General features: G+C 38.0%; 1 protein-coding gene across 1 annotated transcript in view; it reads right to left on the bottom strand.

The window, feature by feature from the left end:
* LOC121507325 (immunoglobulin-like and fibronectin type III domain-containing protein 1) overlaps positions 1-17702 on the bottom strand; it is a 33653-nt gene extending 15951 nt beyond the window's left edge. Inside the window, exons 1-6 of the mRNA XM_041783606.1 lie at positions 17533-17702; positions 9156-9241; positions 1342-1461; positions 1066-1208; positions 790-889; positions 596-640 (exon numbers count right to left, since the gene is read on the bottom strand). Coding sequence (XP_041639540.1) covers positions 596-640; positions 790-889; positions 1066-1208; positions 1342-1461; positions 9156-9204 — 457 coding nt within the window. The 5' untranslated portion in view covers positions 9205-9241; positions 17533-17702. The remainder of the gene's footprint in view (positions 1-595; positions 641-789; positions 890-1065; positions 1209-1341; positions 1462-9155; positions 9242-17532) is intronic.
* Between the last annotated feature and the right edge of the window lie 1034 nt (positions 17703-18736).

Below are 18736 nucleotides of genomic sequence, written 5' to 3' on the forward strand. Positions count from 1 at the left end.
TTCCTGTTCCTGAACTGAAGAAGCCTTTTGGAGAAGAGGTGAAACGTCTTGAAGAACTTGGGACCAGTCCAGCTGCCACTTGATCAGCGTTGGATAACCATGACCTGGATGACTGAGAACCTACACAGACTTCCATCACCATCCCATCCCATCCCACTCCTACAGAAAAAATCCCATTCTGTCCCAATCCCAAACCAGAGTAAACCCACCGCTTTTTCTTTTAACTCCAATCCAACTTTTCCATTGTTACAATCCCAGCAGTACTCTTTGGTCCTCCAATCAGGGTCTGTATGTTGTTCCCTTCAGACTGAAAATCAAAGGAGACTGTGCGTGTAAGGTTGTGTACTGACATGTCTACAGTCGCCATGTAATGGCTACGTCACGTGTTTTGTTGCTCTGATTGGCCCGTAAAGATATGACAGAAAGAACGTTCATCCAATCACCCTCCAAGTGCTTTTTCAAAGGCTCTGCCCTTTCCCAAATGTCGTCTGGTGAAGGTTAACCAGATGGATGTGGGAAACAAATCCATTTGGCATGTCAGGTTAATCTGACATGGAAGGGACAGTGTTGAGGGTCTAAGTATTTTAAAACTCACCTTCCCCTTGGGTCTTTTGAAGTTCCTTGCTCTTTGAAAATCCAACTGTTGACAAGAAATAGTTATTGTAATTCACATCAGCCTTGTTTCACAAGTCAACACTAATTCAACAACTGAGCAAGTTTGAATGTCGGACTGCTATCCTTGAACATACATTTAAGACACAATAATTCAAAGAATAATGAGAATCCTACCTTCAATTACATTCAGGACAACAGTGCAGACGGCTCTTCCATATTCATTAGTCGCAAAGCACTTGTAGGTGTCAGCATCGTCTGGAGCAACCTTAGGAAACTATTGAAATGCAAACACAATTAATGACAATATTATTGTCACTGAAAGCAGCTGTAGTTAATTTTAAGTGTGAAGACATTTCCTTTGTTTAGATTTTAGCACTCCTTGTTATTAATACTGTAGAAATTCAACAAGAAAGCAATCTGAACATATCATGTGCTTCATGTAAAGCTTACCTCAATGGTATGTTCATGAGATGCCTCATCATACTTCTGCTGGCATACGTCTGGATGATAATGTATTTCTCCATTTGCTCTGCTCCATGTTACAGTAGGTGTTGGGGTGCCCACAACAATGGCTTTAAAGACTGCATATTTACCTGGAATGCAGTGAGTAAAGGCATTTTTCAGATGGTTCCTCATCCCTTATGATTTCATGTTGCCTTGTGCCATTTGATATTAAGATCAAGATTCTCATTATCTGTCCAATGCATGAGAGACAATGACACTTACCCTCTTGAATAGTCAGAGCAATAGGTTTGCGTGTGAAATCTGGGGTTGTCATTCCCTCTGGAAGCTCCTCAATAAATTGTGTAATCATCACACCGGGTACCTTCGACTTCTTCCTGATACCTGGTTAAATTCAAAGAAAATATGAAGTTAAGAATACAGAGAACTCAATGAAAAGCCACAGCGTGTACAATATGTTGACTGAAACGTGAAAATGTTAATGATTATGAGAAGTGATTTTTACTAAATCAGAGACACAATTTTGTTTGAATTTGATATTACCTTAAACCCAGAAAAAAAGAATAAAAGGAAAAACTGGCAGTGTTAACATCCTGGTAAGAACATTGAAATGTGTTTAAAATTGAGGACTGTGGCATGTGTTCTACTTGTTCAGAGCTGATCAAACTTTTTTAAAAACTTAATGGACTGAAAAGTTAATAAACAATTCAACAGAAAACCTTACTGAATATGTTCTTTGAGAAGTTATAGCATCTAGCATATTGGATTTAAAAACATCCAAATCACATTTGACCCTGTCACATTTTATTTTAATTTATTTTGTCTAAACTTTTTCAAATGAGTCAGTTTATATCACCTCTATTTTGGCTTGGCTATTTAATTTCACCATCAAAGTACACTCCTGATCAAAATTATAAGACCAGTTTAAAAATTTGCAAGAATTTACATTTTGCACTGTTGGATCTTAAGAAGGTTGTAAGTAGAGCTTCAAAATGCAAAAGAAGAAATGGGAGTGAAACAAAAATATTTGAGTAAGCACTTTATTGAAAACAACGATTAAACTGAAATAAGCTGTTCATCAGCTGATCAAAAGTTTAAGACCACAGCCTTTAAAAGCCAAAACCTGCACAAAAATGTTGATACAGTGTCATTTTCTGTCGGGTAGTCACACTGTCATGACCTCCTGATGGCAAAGGGAAAAAATCTTTCTGTCTTTGAACGCGGTCGGATTGTTGAGCTGCATAAGCAAGGCCTCTCGCAATGTGCCATCACTGTTAAGGTTGGACCCAGTAAGACAGTCATTTTGAATTTCTTAAAAGATCCTGAGGGTTATGAAACAAAAAAGTCAAGTGGTAGACCCAAAAAAATTTCACCAGCGCTGAGCCGGAGGATCTGATTGGCTGTCTGTCAAGACACGGGCCGATCCTCGACCCAGTTACTGGTGCAGACTGCAGCCCAGTAACCATCAGAGGACATCTGCGAGGGAAGGGCTTAAAAAAAAAAAAAAAACGTCTTGAAAGACCTCTTCTCCTTCATCGCCACAAAATTTCCTGCTTGGACTTTGCAAGGGAGCACCAAACATGGGACATTGAAAGGTGGAAGAAAGTTTTATTCCCTGATGAGAAAAAAATTAACCTTGACGGTCCTGATGGCTTCCGACATTACTGGCATGACAAGGAGATTCCACTTGAGATGTTTTGTACGCAGCACAGTGGAGGGGGCGCCATCATGGTCTGGGGTGCTTTTTCCTTCAATGGAACAATGGAGCTTCAGGTTGTGTCGGGGCATCAAATGGCGGCTGGCTATGTGGAGATGTTGCAGTGGGCATCCCTCATGACTGAGGGCCCTCGTCTGTGTGGCAATGACTAGGTTTTTCAACAGGACCATGCTGCAGTTCACAGTGTCCGCCTGACAAAGGACTTCTTCCAGGAGAATAACGTCACTCTTTTGGACCATCTTGCGTGTTCTGCTGATCTAAATCCAATTGAGAACATTTGGGGATGGATGGAAAGGGAAGTTTACAAAAACGGACATCAGTTGCAGACCGTGGATGCCCTTTGTGAAGCCATCTTCATCACTTGGAGCAACATTCCCACCAGCCTCCTGGAAACACTCACATCAAACGTGCCGAAATGAATTTTTGAAGTGATCAACAAGAACGGTGGAGCTACTCATTACTGAGTCCTTTTTTGAAACTTTTGTCTCTGTTTTGAGGGGGTTGGTTTTTTTCTTTTTTTTTTTTTGAGTTATGGTCTTAAACTTTTGATCAGCTGATGAACAGCCTATTTCACTTTTCTTGTTGTTTTCAATAAACTGCATACTCTTTTTTTTTTTTTTTTTTTTTTTTGCCTCACTCCCATTTCTTCTTTTTGCATTTTGAAGCTCTACTTAGAACCTTCTTAAGATCCAGTGCAGAATTTAAATTCTTGCAATTTTTCAACTGGTCTTATAATTTTGATCAGAAGTGAGTATGAAAATTAGAAAGTACATACTGTAATAAAATCAGAAGAATCAAAAATCCACTTTAATAGGTATTACTGTATGTAGTTTATGCATTTAGATTAATGTTTAATAGTGAAACACATTTTAACCAGATTTTAAAAGATAATTTAAAGCAAGTTTTTATTTTCTATTAGTAGTGAGTGTTCAATCCTGAAATAAACATGCACCTGCAAGTGACTTTATAAATGTCAGTGGGAAACAGTGAAAAGTCCAGGTTTTAATAAAATCAGAATCACTGCCATAAACGTTGATGTTTATGTCATAATGAAAATGTGAGTAGTTAATATCATCAAGAATCTTTGACGATTGATGTTTTAAGAGGTCCTTTCATGCTTATTTTAGGACTGTGGTTTTATTCTGGGACTTTGTTAACAGAGTGCTGGGCATGATCATGGTTCAACCAGTTCTTTTGCTTAAACTGTTAGATTCTTTGTGGGCTGATTTTTTTGTTAATTTATTCATTCATAGTCGTTGAATACTACCAACAAATATTTGCCGTTCTAGTATGTATCAAAACAATTTCCTTATGCAGTGAGACATAATGTCATATTAGGCATCATACAGCTCAGCTCACAGCTTGTTTTTAGTGTTCTCCTGCGAAAATGTCTAGACTTACATAATCAGAGCTAAATTTTATGACCATTAAGGGACTACACATATTGTTACTTAAAGTTCAGTTGTAAAATACGCTTATATAGCTAACTGATGTGTTTTTGCAGAACCCAAAACCCCTGAGACAACCAATATGGACTAACCAAAAGCAATCTCGAGTGGGGCTTCACTGAATGCTGATCACGGGGGTTCATCTGGTCCAGGGATCCCTGTTCTTTTATTTTTACCTCGTGGCATGAAAAACCTGTAACAGGCAGAATATTCACTAAAAGATACGTAGACTAAGTAAGTAGAGATGAGCATGGTGCCCCAGCATTTTGCAGTCTGAAGCACGTTAGAGATGAAATGCTTGCAACTGGTGCTACACAAACGTATGTCCTGTACCCTGGAGAGTGCTGATAATATTAGATGAGTTTTGCTGTGGACATTGTTAAAAGCCAGATGTTTGCATGGAAATATGGATCAGCCTATTAATGTAGAACAGCAATTAAAGCTGCGTGTTTAAGCCAGACATTGATTTCATGGGTCAGTCAGCAAAAAGTGTCTGATGAAGTATGATTGGCATAAATTTGGTACAGAAAGATTTTCAGGGTCCTGCTATGACTTTTAAAATGCTAAACTGTATTTTAAACCTTACCAGAAGTCTTGATCTTACTTCTCAGGAGGTCTTGGAAGGGCTTCTGTGATTTAAAACTTGAATGTAATTCATTCTGTCCAGCTTTAAGTAACCAATGCTACTGTCTGCACTGGAGAACTTCTTGTTCTCTGTTTTGAGTACTAAAAAGTTATATTAATTAAACCTACTTTCTTTTCCAATGATTTGGTTTCCAAAGTCATCCACTGTATTATTTTCATTTCTATTACATTTTTTAATGTCTGTTTGGCCCATAAAGATCAGAACTCAGGAAGACTTTGTCAGGAGTAGCAACAGTAATGGGCTTCTTCATGACAATGAATTCTTTTTAAATAAATGAAATCCTTAAAAAGTATGCATTGAATAGTATTTCTGCATCGCAGAACCAAAAGGTAACTCAGAGCTATTTCAATATGTATAACTGCTTTCCAACTCTTCCCACTTTTGCGACTGAATACTAAAAGTATGGTCACACAGACTTAACTATACTTGTATCTATTCAAGTAAGATATGTTGTGCAAAATACAGTCAATTGCTGTTTTCTCTATGGGGCGGTCAATTATTCTCTTTTTTTGTCTAAGAACAGAAAAACTGAGGTGTGCTGCCCTTTGATGTACTTGTTTCTCTGGAAGAACTACATGCTTCACAATCAAGGCTGCTTCTTTTATCAAAAACTTGCTATGACTGCAGAGAATATCACGATCATTTTACAGTCTTTTTATTTGGCCGTGTCTCAGGTATTTGCCTATCTTTATTTGAGTCTGGTATATCGCTGAAGGGATGCAGTGGAGCAGGCAGAGGCTGCAGATCTTTGTGCACATTGCATGAGGATGCCAATAAACAATGATGACATGGTTATGTGAGCAACCGAACTCAGGCTTCTTCTACCAATGACAAATTATCTCAATGAATTTATGTTAAGGCCATTACACATTAAGGGAAATGTGAATAAACGGCACAAAATTGCAACTATTTTAGAGGTGTATTTTGTCGTGCAATTTTTTGTTGCGACGTGGTTTGCGACTAAATTTTGCATATTCTAAAAACCTTTGCACTGTGAAAGTCTACGGTGTGTTTTCTCCTGTCCTCTGATAAACAGTGATACATTGGAGTGGGGGATAAAATGAGGTTTCTTCCTCTCCTCCGGTCCATGTGTAAAGGCACCGCCAGCAGGTCAGTGCAGTTTTGTTTCACCGTTTCATTCACTGCACCGGCAAAGTTTGCCAAGAGGGGGGGAACCGACTTTTCATTCATTATGTGTTAAATATTATTAATAATAATATTAAGGGCATAGTTGAGGTTTCAAATCCATTTGCTTACCTGTTTGTGGCAGGTTGGAGGTGTGTTTCAGTGAGCTGATTGATCTGTTAATTAGCTGTCATTAATTAGCTGTCTTAGGTCAGAGTAGACTGTATTATTAAATGTTAAACCATACATTTACAACCCTAACCCTAACCCTCTCTTGCCAGGCTATGTAAGTCAAAAACAACAAGCACTGGCTACAGGCAGATATGAAAAGAGGACAAACATACTGTGGTGTTGGAGAGGAGGATGTCTTTGCTCCTTTCTTTGTCTACCTTAAAACTCTGCATCAACAAGTGTTTTGATTGGTCGGATGTATGCTCCTGGGGAGCAACACTTTAAAAAAACTGACCAGGTTTATATCAGCTGCATTTTCCCTTGGTGAAATTAAGTTGCTGGTGTGGAAGCTTGCATTGACTCACTATAGGCTTGAAAAAAAAAAATCTTTTGTGAGATTTACTTGTGCGTAGGGGCCTCTATTATCAATAGTTATAAGACACCAATGAAAAGTTGCACAGATTCTGTTTACATATTAAAATCTTGCTCTTGATTGCAGCACTTTTATTTATTTATTTGGGTTTTTTTTAATTGTCATTTTTTACTTGTGCGCATCCTGTTTCATCTCCTTATGGGTTTTGAAGTGCTTGGAAATATATTCTTTCATTAAAACCTTAAAAGTAGAGCTGTTTTGCTCTACACTATGAATTGGAGAAGCATGATTGTTTGAATTGAGAGTATTCAGAAAAGTTTTCAAAGTCTGTTGATTCATCAACATGTCCCTGCTGTTCTCATTTGGGGTTGTGTGTGTTTTCAACACTGAAGCTTCTTAAACTGGAAGGAGTTTCCTGTAACTTTGCATTTCTTTTCTTGAGAGCTGTTCATGTTCAAGCTAGAGAGCAGATACTACTTTATGGATTTGAAGTGCAGTGCCTGAAAGAATTGCATACTGGTGTTGTCCCTAATGTCCTGCGATTGTCACAGGAATGTAAGAAATCAGAAGATATCAAGAGTTTGGAGAGGCTTCAGGGGTCGTGGGCGTTCTTCCAGCGGATTGCCTTGAGTCGTCAATATTCTGTGTTAACTTGGCTGTGCATTGCCTCTCTCTGAAGATGGGATCATAAAAATTGTATTTTTGTTTCTGTGACAATCCTGGTTGTCCCAGAGAAGCTAAGGAGAGCATGTGGGTCAGACATGAAAATCCTGAAAATCTCAAGGGTTTATAGAAAGGGAATCTTAAAGGTTCTGACTCAGTTTGAGTTGGTATACATTGTATAGAAATACCACCTGATTTATGATATACGTGTAATCTTTCAAATGATACCAAATTCATACTGTTTGTGGGAAACCAAAATCGCAGATGAACTGAAATGGCTAGTCAGATTAGCTCGATTTTAGTAGAGATGATGCCACTTCTATGGGATGTCCCTTTAGAGCAAGTTCATTCATTGAGTATGAACTGTGCCAACATTGTGTACATCCTTTATATTTCAAGATGAAGTAGACACATGGAAATCAACGGCAGCAATAGCCTTGAGCTAGACTTCATACTTTATGAAGTGTGTTTATAATGTCACAATGAAATGCATCTGTTGTGACACTGAAAGTTGAATCATCCCTTTGGGATGACACCTTTCGAGGGATGATGAAGACCACAACATACATGCAACTCACCCAACATGGAGTCATGCACTTACAGACGGTGAGTCGTTTGTTTAATTTGATTTTGTTTTTGCTCCCATACCTTTGTCTTCTGGGTGACTTCCCTCAGAACCGTCGACTTAACACATAACATGACAGCAGGAGAGGGAACAGGACAGGTAAATATTAATCCTGACAAAAGTACCATGGCATGTTGGAACTTCGACAGGATTATTGACACAATAAACATAAAACACCACAACGTACGAAATAACCCAGGAGTGGGAAGCACACAGACACACCTTAGGCAGACCATAATGTTCAAGGACATATCACACAACAAATAATGATTAGTAATAGACACAACATACAACAGTGTGTTAGTAAAATGTTGTTACAGCAGCTTGTAAATAGTTGTGCTGTGCAACCGCTGATTAGACTTAACTTCAAGCTGGCGTTGGCATTTTCTCATGGCTGACATCTCAGGATGATTCCTGCGCAGTGCTTGAGAAAAACTTAAGAGCAAATACTGTTGAAAATGTATTTAAAACGAACCTTCATTTCATCTTCTACCAAACATCAGCACCAATTCATTTTCAATTTTCCCTTTGACTGTAGCACCGGCTAGAGTTGGTCCTCTGTGATGACTCTGTTGATCATTCTTGCATTCACCAGCTGTTTGTTGGTACTGTTCTTCAGATATCCGCAGTTTGACATCTGTTCCATGCAGAGATTTTGTTTTCAGCAGGGTCTTGATCATTTGTAATAGCTTGTTTGCATTTCCGCTTTTGGCATCTGGAAGGCCTGTGATCATTCATTTGACAGGCATCTTCTTAATCTGCTCCTTTGGCAAGAGGAATCAGCGAATGATATTGCTGGCACCATATTCAAACTTGCAGCTTTTTTGCAGATTGGAACACAATCCATCATAAAGTAGAACACTTTATAACAAAAAGGACCTTTTCTGGATTTCCTTGACACCTTAAAGGAGATGCCGTGGTGCCATGATGATTATTTGGACAGCTTTAATTTCACAAAAGAGCCTGTAATTCTTCTCTTTGTTTTCTCTTGTGGAAACAGCCAACCATCCTCATAATACAGAATTCTTCAAACATCTTGGGTGTCCTACATCTTCTTGAAAATGCCATTTGTAGACATGGATCTTATGCAGTCTTGGTAGCGTGCTTTACAGATTCTTGCTTATGCAATCTTTTTCCTTAGATTTTCACAGGTCTTAATTTTCCTTCAAGATTGGTTGTATAACCCAGATGAATCCTGTTCACCTTCATCCTCAGACAAGACGAAATACGGGCTCAGATAAATGCAAGATAACAGATGAAAACCCTTCAACCAAACTAACCTGGGAGGCCGTAAAACAACCTGCACTTACCCGCCTGCCCAGCGGCAGTTTGATCGGTCACTTTTGACTTCTTCCACATCTTGGCTGTATCTTGAGCTCTGCTGATTCAGAAGTCTCTGAATATAAAAAAGAAAAAAGAAAATCATTAGCACTGCTTGTATAGATTCTTCAAAAGAAAACCAATGATACTGACTGAGAATCTTTTAGAGTATGATGTGCCAGTTTCTTTATCAACTTCTGAACAGGTCCTGGTCTTACTGATTCCTGTTTTCATGCCATTCAAAGGATGTTAGAAATATCAAAAGCTTTTGAAAGAAACTAATTTCCTGTATCTGCTCAGATTCACACTGCAGTTACTTGAGTCCGTCAGTGAGAGGCAGCAACCGATGTAATTTACTGTTGGCCTTAACATGGTATGGATATCTATCTCAGGAATCTGTGCAAGGCATGTGATAATTAAGTTAGGAACTTGTCAAAGCCTTAAATAATCAGGGAGAAGCTTTAAAACCCTGTACACATAGGCCTTGCTATAGCCTCCCAGTCATCATTAATTATTCATTCAATCAAGTTGTAAAGGCACTGAGATGAAATGACATGTAATTCCTTATTGTAGGGAACAAAGGGCAGAGGGATGCAGCATGCAGCGCTGGGCCAAAGTCTTTGCAGCACCTTTAGTTTTGCTTTTGCTTGACTCAAATGCACACGAACTCTATCAATGTACTGTGTCAAAGCATTTTCAGAGTCTGAACATCTGCTAGGGAATTTGTTTACCACAACACTGATAAGGTCAGGATCTTTGTTTTAAGATACTGAAGTAATTTCATATGAAAACACATGTTGCAATGTGACACTTAACAAGGATTACATCTGACTCACATTTTATATGAGTCATCTTCTTCTCTGTTGTGAAAGGTCACATGCATCACTTTAAGCCATAACTATTTTTTGTTCTTGTAAAATCTGACCTAATGACTCTCAACTCCAAAGGTCTTAACCTTCTGATTGGACAGGGATTTCAAGTAGGAGTGGTTGTATATGGGGGATTAATATTATTGTCGCTTTGCAGATGAACATGGATGTACATTTCCAGAGAATATTGACATGAAGAGGTGAGTACTGTTTTCTCTTTTTTTTATGATATGCTTTGTGTGAACAAAACAGCACCTACTTATGTGCTTGACTGGATAAACTCTTAATAAGAAAATATACATCGCTTCAGATTTTAATAATATTTGAACTGATATACTGATTATAGTTGAGTGCTACCAGAGTACTAACTGCACAGCTATACTCAGATTCTTGTTTTTATGCTTACAGCTCCCCCTGCATGTAAACATTTTACTCATTAATTGATTGCTTGCATGTTTGCAAAATGTATTTTAATACAGTTGCAATTAGGGATGCTTCGATACTTTTTTTTGTTCCAAAACAGGCACATTTAGGTCTTCACTAATACAGAGCACAAATGTGAACCCTTAATAATACCATTTTAAGAATTTCTTTCATACTCCGTTTCTCAGTTCTCCTTTTGATCATTTGACAGTGCATAGTTTGCAGTGTGCTCTACATTTGTCACTCTTGTTTCTGTTAAAATATCACCAAACTGTGAACACAGTAGCTCCAGCCTCGCCTTCCTGCTCAAAGGCTAAGATCATGCTACACAATTATATCAAAGGCACTGGTTTAGCTCACTTGGTAGAGCTGGCACCCATATTAAGAGACTACAGTCCTGGTACTGGATGTACTGGTTACAGGATCAAATCCTAATCCTGGTGCTATTTGGTGCATGTCTTCCCCCACTCTCCCTCCCTACATTGTCCATCTCTCTTCAGCTGTCCTGTCTAGTTAAAGGAAAAAGTCTAGAAACCAAACAAACAAACAACATCTATACTGATCACAGTATCAGCAGTATTTTATGAGTGACCTAAGTTTGAAAGTCTAGGCATCTTCATTGATGTATCCCTGCTTATGATGTAAATTTTATGTCTTAAAATGTTTTCTTGGGGTGGAAAAAGTACAAGACTATTGTACTCAAGTAAAAGTACTTCGGTTAAAATTTATGTAAAATGAAGTAAAACTACTGGTCTTAAATGTACTTATCTAATGGTCTGTAAAAGTAAAAATATATAATTTAAAGTTGACTTAAAGCACTGAGAAGTTGTTTAGCAAAATCTGATCTTTCCTTATTGGCAGTAACAACGTGAGAATATAGATCTTCGACCAGGTTGTTTAGATAAAGTCATGTCAATATACAGTATGTCTTAACAGTATTAAAAGTTGATAGATAAATGTAATGAAATTTAAGGCTTTTAAAAAGTATTAAAAAGTCTTAAATGCAAGACGATGAGGTCTTATATTGTAGTTTTTGATATTTTCATTTTCACAAAGGGTTATAACTTAGTTTTCTCTTTGTTTTTAAAATTGTATTTCGATTACATATAAGATTCTTTTGGAACCATGCCAGATCTAAAGGTGCTGAGCGGTCAGTGCGTCCTGAAAGCTCTGCCGTGTCTCTAGTTGGGGCTGAAGTGCAACATTTCTAAAAAAGTACTTCAAGACTGATATGGTAACTCTAGGTTGACAGACCCTGTGTTCTCAGCTACCTTGTTGTGTCAAAATGTGAACTTTTTCCTCATATTCTCAAAATTCTCCAAGAAAGCTCTATTTTTTACTACAATAAGAAACACTGCTGGTGTTTTCTCTTCTACACTGTTGCATTTTAATCCTACAATCAGCACAAAACATATACAAAACTGAAACAGGTAAGAGATTGAAGATGTGTAGTGTCTCTAAAGACATTAAAAGGGTCTTGAAATGGTCTTAAAAAGTATTAAATTTGATGTCAGATTTCCTGCATATACCCTGATGTAATCAAAGGTCATGTAACAGCTGTTTCCAGATGTGATGTGGAGTCACTCTCTATGTACCACGGTGTTGTCAAAGCCAAAAATCTGTCCAGTTTCATGTCATTGACAGAAAGCTAGAATCTTCTTTTGGCTTTGTTATTTTCTTACTCAGTCATTACATTTCATTTTAAATGTAATGAACAACAGTACTTCCCCAGAACATTATTTAGTAAGGCTAAAATGACCAAAATCAAAAGGTACTAAAAAAATACAAGTACATGCACAAAAAAATGACTCATTTACAGTCATTTAAGTAAACGTAATTAGCCACCTTCCTCTAAAATTTGCACTACACCTACTTTAACCTTTGCAACCTAAGTAGTCCTCTGAAAAACATCCATTTCATTTTCTGTTTTTCTAAATTGATTTAAAAAAAATTGAATTTTTGTTCTTACATTAGATCACTATTTGTTAAGTCACAGTAGAGTTTGTAAAAAGAAAAAGATTCTTAGTTGCTATATGTTGAGAAAAAAACAATCGTAAACCTGATAACCTGTGATCATCCTAGCTCCAACTGCTCATACATGGAAGTAGTTAAGGAGAAAGGACAAATAAACTCTCTACAAAAAGTGGCCTGGAAGAAAAAAAAGTCCATAAAACAGGACTCTTGCTTTGCTGACATGAAGACCTTTTTGCCTTTTATCGTGGTTTTACAAAAACTTACTCCTTAGTATTTCACCTTGAATTTTGAATATTTACAGTCTGTCCCACTTAAAGTCAATCCTGCGGTCTTGGAAAGTAAGTGTTTTATTTTTAGTAGTACACATGCTCCAGCATATGTTTGGGAAGGTTCTGTGCTCCAGCAGTAATCTTGGCTCTCGGTGCATCATGAAAATGAACTACACAACACATATGGTAATTGCAAAACAGCCTGCAACAGGAGACAGCTTGGCAGGAGTCCCTTTGCATTAAAGGAAACCCACTCCTCTTCCCTCCCACTAAATACTTCTGCCATTTTAGCTCATCACATTTATAGTTTAATGTTTGGCTGAGGCCCTCATGTGATTTAAATGAGTCCTGATGCATGGGGGAGGGGAGATGCAGACAAAAACTGTCAATAGAATCCAAGCATCTGTTATTGTTGCTGTCATTGAGGTTTAAATATTTATTAGCAGGCTACATTGCAGTTTACATTGCTGTAGCTTCAGAACATGCCTCATAATGTCATTACATATAAGCAGTATGTGGGCAGACTGACTTGCTGTCACTGCTGCAAAGTAACAAGTCACCAAGCTTAAAATTAGAGAGGCTATCTGAAATGTTGCACCGCAGCAGCATAGGGAAGATATATCTAGCTTTTACCCTCTGTCAACCCTCCAGGTTTGTACCAATAATCCCTTTCCCATGTCTTTCTTTTCTTTTCTACTGTTACCATGATTATTATTACTTCACCCTGTTATGATATCCACACTCAGGAAGAAAGAAAGAGAGCTGATATAAATATGAAGGTACACAAAAGCAGTCAAGGTGAATTATTTTTTTATAGCTAAGCTGGGTTAGCATTGTACTTTACTTGAGAATTTGTTTTTATTACAATTTTTTACTTTTGTCATCTTAATATATTTTTTTAACTTTATACTCCTTACATATTTAAAGTGTCCTTGATACTTTTCTTGTTAAGCATGCTGTATCAATTATAGATTTTATTAGTAGTACTATCCTTCCTGTCTGCCTTCCCAATCTTGACCATTTTTAAACTTACTGGTTGGGCTTATAAGACTTAAAAAAATTCTTTGATTGATGTTTACATCAGTGCATATCCTGCATGAAAGATGTACATGAAGAAATGTTGCAATAGACATTTAAAGATGGCATCAAGAGGGAGAACTACATAAGTCAAACATTTTCTAACTTGCTTGCACTTAATAGTTTAGTCAAGCCCTTTTCACACCGCCGTGCTGCAACTCGCCACCTCTAGTCATTTTAATGAGGGATGGGCGGCAGACGGGAAGCGGTTTTAACCACAGCGGTAGGACCCAGAAGCGGTTGCTGCCCACGTGAATGCGCACAGATTTTGCCCTGCTGCTTGGAGTTCGGCATGTTGAACTTTGTGCCGGCAGCTGCCTGGCCGCAGCTAAGGAGGGAGAGAACCCGGAAAAAGCAGGCTTCAGCAAACAATGGAGGAGCTCATAATACTGGTGTATCATGAATATCCTGAGCTCTACAACACGGTTACCATCGTACAAAGACAACTAGAAGAAAAATTGTGGAACCAATCATTGAAACGTATTTTCTAGGGGGAATTATTTTGATGACGGAACTGTATTTTTCCCTTCGTTTTATAGTACATTATACATGTTAATATACAGAGATTGTGAGGTACTCTATGTGTTTTTGGGTAGGGGTGTGTGATGGACTTGTAGGTGGGCTCTGCTGTGACGTTCACCAAAGCACCTCTACGTCATTGCTGCCTCGTACCGCGGCAGCAGCAGCCGTTTTAAAAAACGCTCTGCATTTCAGGGGACTCCTCCAGGAGGGAGGCGGTTTTCAGGGTAGTTACCATGCGGCAGTGTGAAAAGGGCTTCAGTGTTCATTATTTTCTGTCTTTTTTGTTAATATAGTCTCCAAAGTATGAAACTGAAGATCAGCAAGCTCTGCATGGCAAAATAGGGTAGAAATATCCTTTATAGCTACTTATATGTGATTGCGTGTTAAGAAACTGTCACAGCTGACAAATCAAGGTGGATTCAATAGAGGGAGCTTGACCTGGATGAAAGCAACCTAAGGCCAGTGTCGAAAGTCAAAATGTTTTAAGCAGAAATATTCTCCAAGTCTAATACCAAAGATCAGCAAACTCTTCATGGCAACAAAGCGTAGAACACCGTTTATAACTAATTCTTACTTTAATCTTTGATTAACTTTTACAAGGTTCCTGCATGTCCTTAAAAAGTCTTAAATTGGACTTCATGAGTTAAAGGCCATAGAAAATCTTAAAAAGTTTTATTCTTAGTACTGAGTCACCTTAAATTTTAGAAGGCATTTGACATGGATCACACCCTTTTTATCATATGGATCACACTACCTTTTGAAACCGGGTCCCATAGTGAACAAACCTCTAAACGCTTACCATTTTGTCTCCGTGAGGACAGCATAGCATTGCCCACTTCAGCCACATGTGCGAGTCAAACCAGAACAACAATGGCGGATTTACAGGGTTGTGTTTGTGCTGCAGAAGCTGTTGAGCTTATTGTGTCTTTTACAGCAAAATCTGATGCTCCTTCACCACCACAGAGCACAGCATACGCCATATGTTCCTAAATCCACCGTGTAGAACAACCAAAGGGCAACCAGGAGAAAGTTTGGGGCAGTTTTCCGTAATCTTCTTCTCTCTTTTGGTGCATTTCCATGGCAGCGTTACAGCGCCACTTACAGGCTTGGCATATATACTACAGCGTTTTCAGTCATTTTCAGTGGTTCCATGGTTACGCGGACATTTCCAGGAACGATCCTGTGTTTACGGAAAACCTTTTCAAAATGAAACAGAAACATATCGTTTTTGTCCCCATGTGGACTAGGCCTTAACCCCAGTTTGCTGACACTGCTTCATCAGTGTTGTGTAAATGTGCATGGATGCGTTTGAATGTGATTTACTCATACTAACAACCAGTTCTCCATAGCAACCTCTGGCGTCAGTGTATGAATGGTGTGAATGGGTAGGTATGACCTGTGGTGTAAAAGCACTTTGAGTAGTCAGACAACTAGAAAAGAGCTATACAAGCTCAAGTCCATTCACCATTGAAAAAGTCTATTCATTTTAGTCTTTACTTTTAGTCAAGGCATTTAGTTTCTTTAAACTAATTAAATCAGTCAAACCGTACAATTAATATAAATGTAAAACACTCATATTAATGCAATGCCAGTACTTAAATTGATATAAAATACACTGATGAAAATACTGGCATATCTTATATACACAGTGGATAATACTTTTTGAATGTCCAGTAGTTTGGCTTTAACACTTTAGTCTTGTTTTAGCCTCTTTGATGAAACTGAACTTATTTTTTTTTTGAGTTTTTATCACCAAAGATCTGTTTGAGGCGGTCTGTTCTCCCTCATGGAAAAAGGTAGTGGACAAACATTTTATCCATAGTTTTAGTCAACAACATTTACACTGCTATATACATAGTGATGAGCCTTTCCCCAACATAAACTAGGTTTCTTTATTTGGATTACAGTCGTCTTCCTCGGCTTGCTTAACTACTTATAACAACAGAAGGATATCTGCATCCTACATTCCTGGACATTATTCCAAGTTGACCTCATCTTGTATTTATGACCAACAGAAACTGCACAAGATACTGGCATTTGTATTCTGGTATAAATAAATAAATAAAAGGGGGTTCTTGGGATGGCACATAGCAGACAAATAAATAATGCCTTATGTGTCAGTAGTACGTGACATAGCCAGCCCCAGCCACCCACAGTAGATCACTGCACTACCGAGTACATTCTCCTGAAGTGGCATCTGGTTGCTTCTCAAATGTCTCTCTCTGCATTTCTCAATGCATCACTGGCTGTGGCTGAGTGTTAAAGGCAGAAAGTGGCTTCAGTTGTGTAACTCACAAAGAACTCGGCCTGGTGACAAGGCCCTTTGGTGTCAAATGAGTACTGGTGGTGCTATATACTCCCCAGGGGATTTGCTCATTTAAGGGCTGACAAGTTGACACATGTATGTTGTTCAGAACGGGTAATAAGGTTTAGCATGGTATGTGTGATTAATTTTTAGTCTTACATTCATGTTCTAGTTTTTACTTTTCAAGTTTATCAATGAAGTTTGGTTGTAATGTTTTTTTAAAGCTTTTTTCCCATAACACATTTTGCATGCTTGCTCATGAAAAAGGAAAAACAACCATCTGAACAGTATCCACCACACTCCTGTGTAGTCCTTTAATGTGAAAAAGAAGCTCTATTTTCTGCCAAACTACATCCCACACCCTCCATGGCTCTCAGGCTGCACATCGATTGGATTCCTCCATCTTAAGTTAGTCATCAGCACCCAACAACCCTACAGCTCTGACCTCAATGCTGTGATCCAGCTCTCAGATTTAAAACCGTGAAATTCAAACTGAGAAGCCTGCATGCCTTACTAAAGTGATTTCATGCACTCAACACCAATTTGTGTGTCCTCTATGTAACTAAATCCTTTACAGTGTTCAACATATATAATAAATTATTAACATGGTAATCTGAGCAACTGAAATTAGATAGCATATAAAAATCCTATTTACCATTAGTCACTACAGCGCTGTTTGAACACTACTGTTAAAGTAGAAACATGGCTTAATTAGAATATTAGAATAACACATTTTTTCATGCTCCTATTTTTGCACCTGCTCACAAATACTTATGGCCTTCTGATGTAAACCATGACAGAAGCCATTGTTTCTATCCTGATTATGTTTGCAGGGGCTGACTTACAAGAAAAAAAGCTGACTTAAATCCATTCTCTCCTCTTCCCAGAACATTTTCCCTACACAGCCTCCATTATGAGGGCCACCTACCTGCTCACAGTCCTCAGTGCTGTCAGCTCTGTTCCCTTTCAGGCAGCAGTCTGGTCACACTGTGCCTTCTCCTAATTTTTTCAATGTAATAGATCCTTCCAGCAGCGTGCAAGTAAGTCTGTGCTTGATGCTCCTCAACTGACTGGACCCAGTGACTGCCAAAAGCTGTTTAGGCTTTTTTGTATTTGTGGTGACTCCAAAGACATTGGAGGTTGGGTGGGCGGTGAAGCAGGGGGAGAAACAGTGACGGCTGGGTCAAAGAGTAGGTTAAATACCTCTTAAAGAATCATTTGTTACCATTAACCACACACAGAAAACAAAAGTAAAAAACTCTCAATTACAGGCTAGAATTAAGATAAATGTGAGTTTTCAGGTTTAAGATTTAATTATATGATTTGCTATGTTTACATGTGCTTTTGTTTACTTTCAGTGTTTTGATGTATTTATTTAACACTGAGTTGAATGTCCTGACTTGATAATAAAGAAGGCAAGATTCTGAATGAAAACAAGCCTTTGTTTGTATTATTTTAGAAACATTTTGAAAAATATGAAATTTTAAATGTATCTGATTATCATTGTTGGTTTCATTACAAATTCTTACACTTTGATTACAAACTAAACACTGCATAAAATGTAAAGAAAAGTTCTTATACATTAAGTCTATTTGTAGCCTACTAAATATTCCTTAGTTAAATCAACACATGTATCAGAACAGATGCTAAGATTATTTAATTCCAGTTATGATTTTTTTTTTTTTTAACTTAATTGTAAACAACAACAACTGGGGCTTATTTATATCCATTGTGTGAACTCTGACTCAAAAACAAATGAGGTGTAATGCCAATATTGGTCTTACAAACAATCATGGAAACTTCAAAGCCAAAGCATTAGGTTTTACATTGTTATAATATATTTTACAATAGGGTAGGATAGAAACTGATACACAGTACTGACTTACTGACTTAAAGAAAAGTCCACAGGTGGGTCTAGCTACTTCTAAATCAAGGTTCAAGGCCACAGACCTTGAATGCCTTCGTCCCTTGTCATTTATTACACTCACTGGTATTCTTGCTGCACGTCATGTCCAGAGTTGTTGTCTTATTTTAAGACACACTGTAAATGTTGCCAGCCAATCTCCGTGCATAAAGGTCTTATATAAAGAAATGATGTGTTGCTTTTGGAACATTGTCCCCTCCCATTGGGT

Source organism: Cheilinus undulatus, linkage group 3 (genome assembly GCF_018320785.1).
Source record: "Cheilinus undulatus linkage group 3, ASM1832078v1, whole genome shotgun sequence".
Lineage (NCBI taxonomy): Eukaryota > Metazoa > Chordata > Actinopteri > Labriformes > Labridae > Cheilinus > Cheilinus undulatus.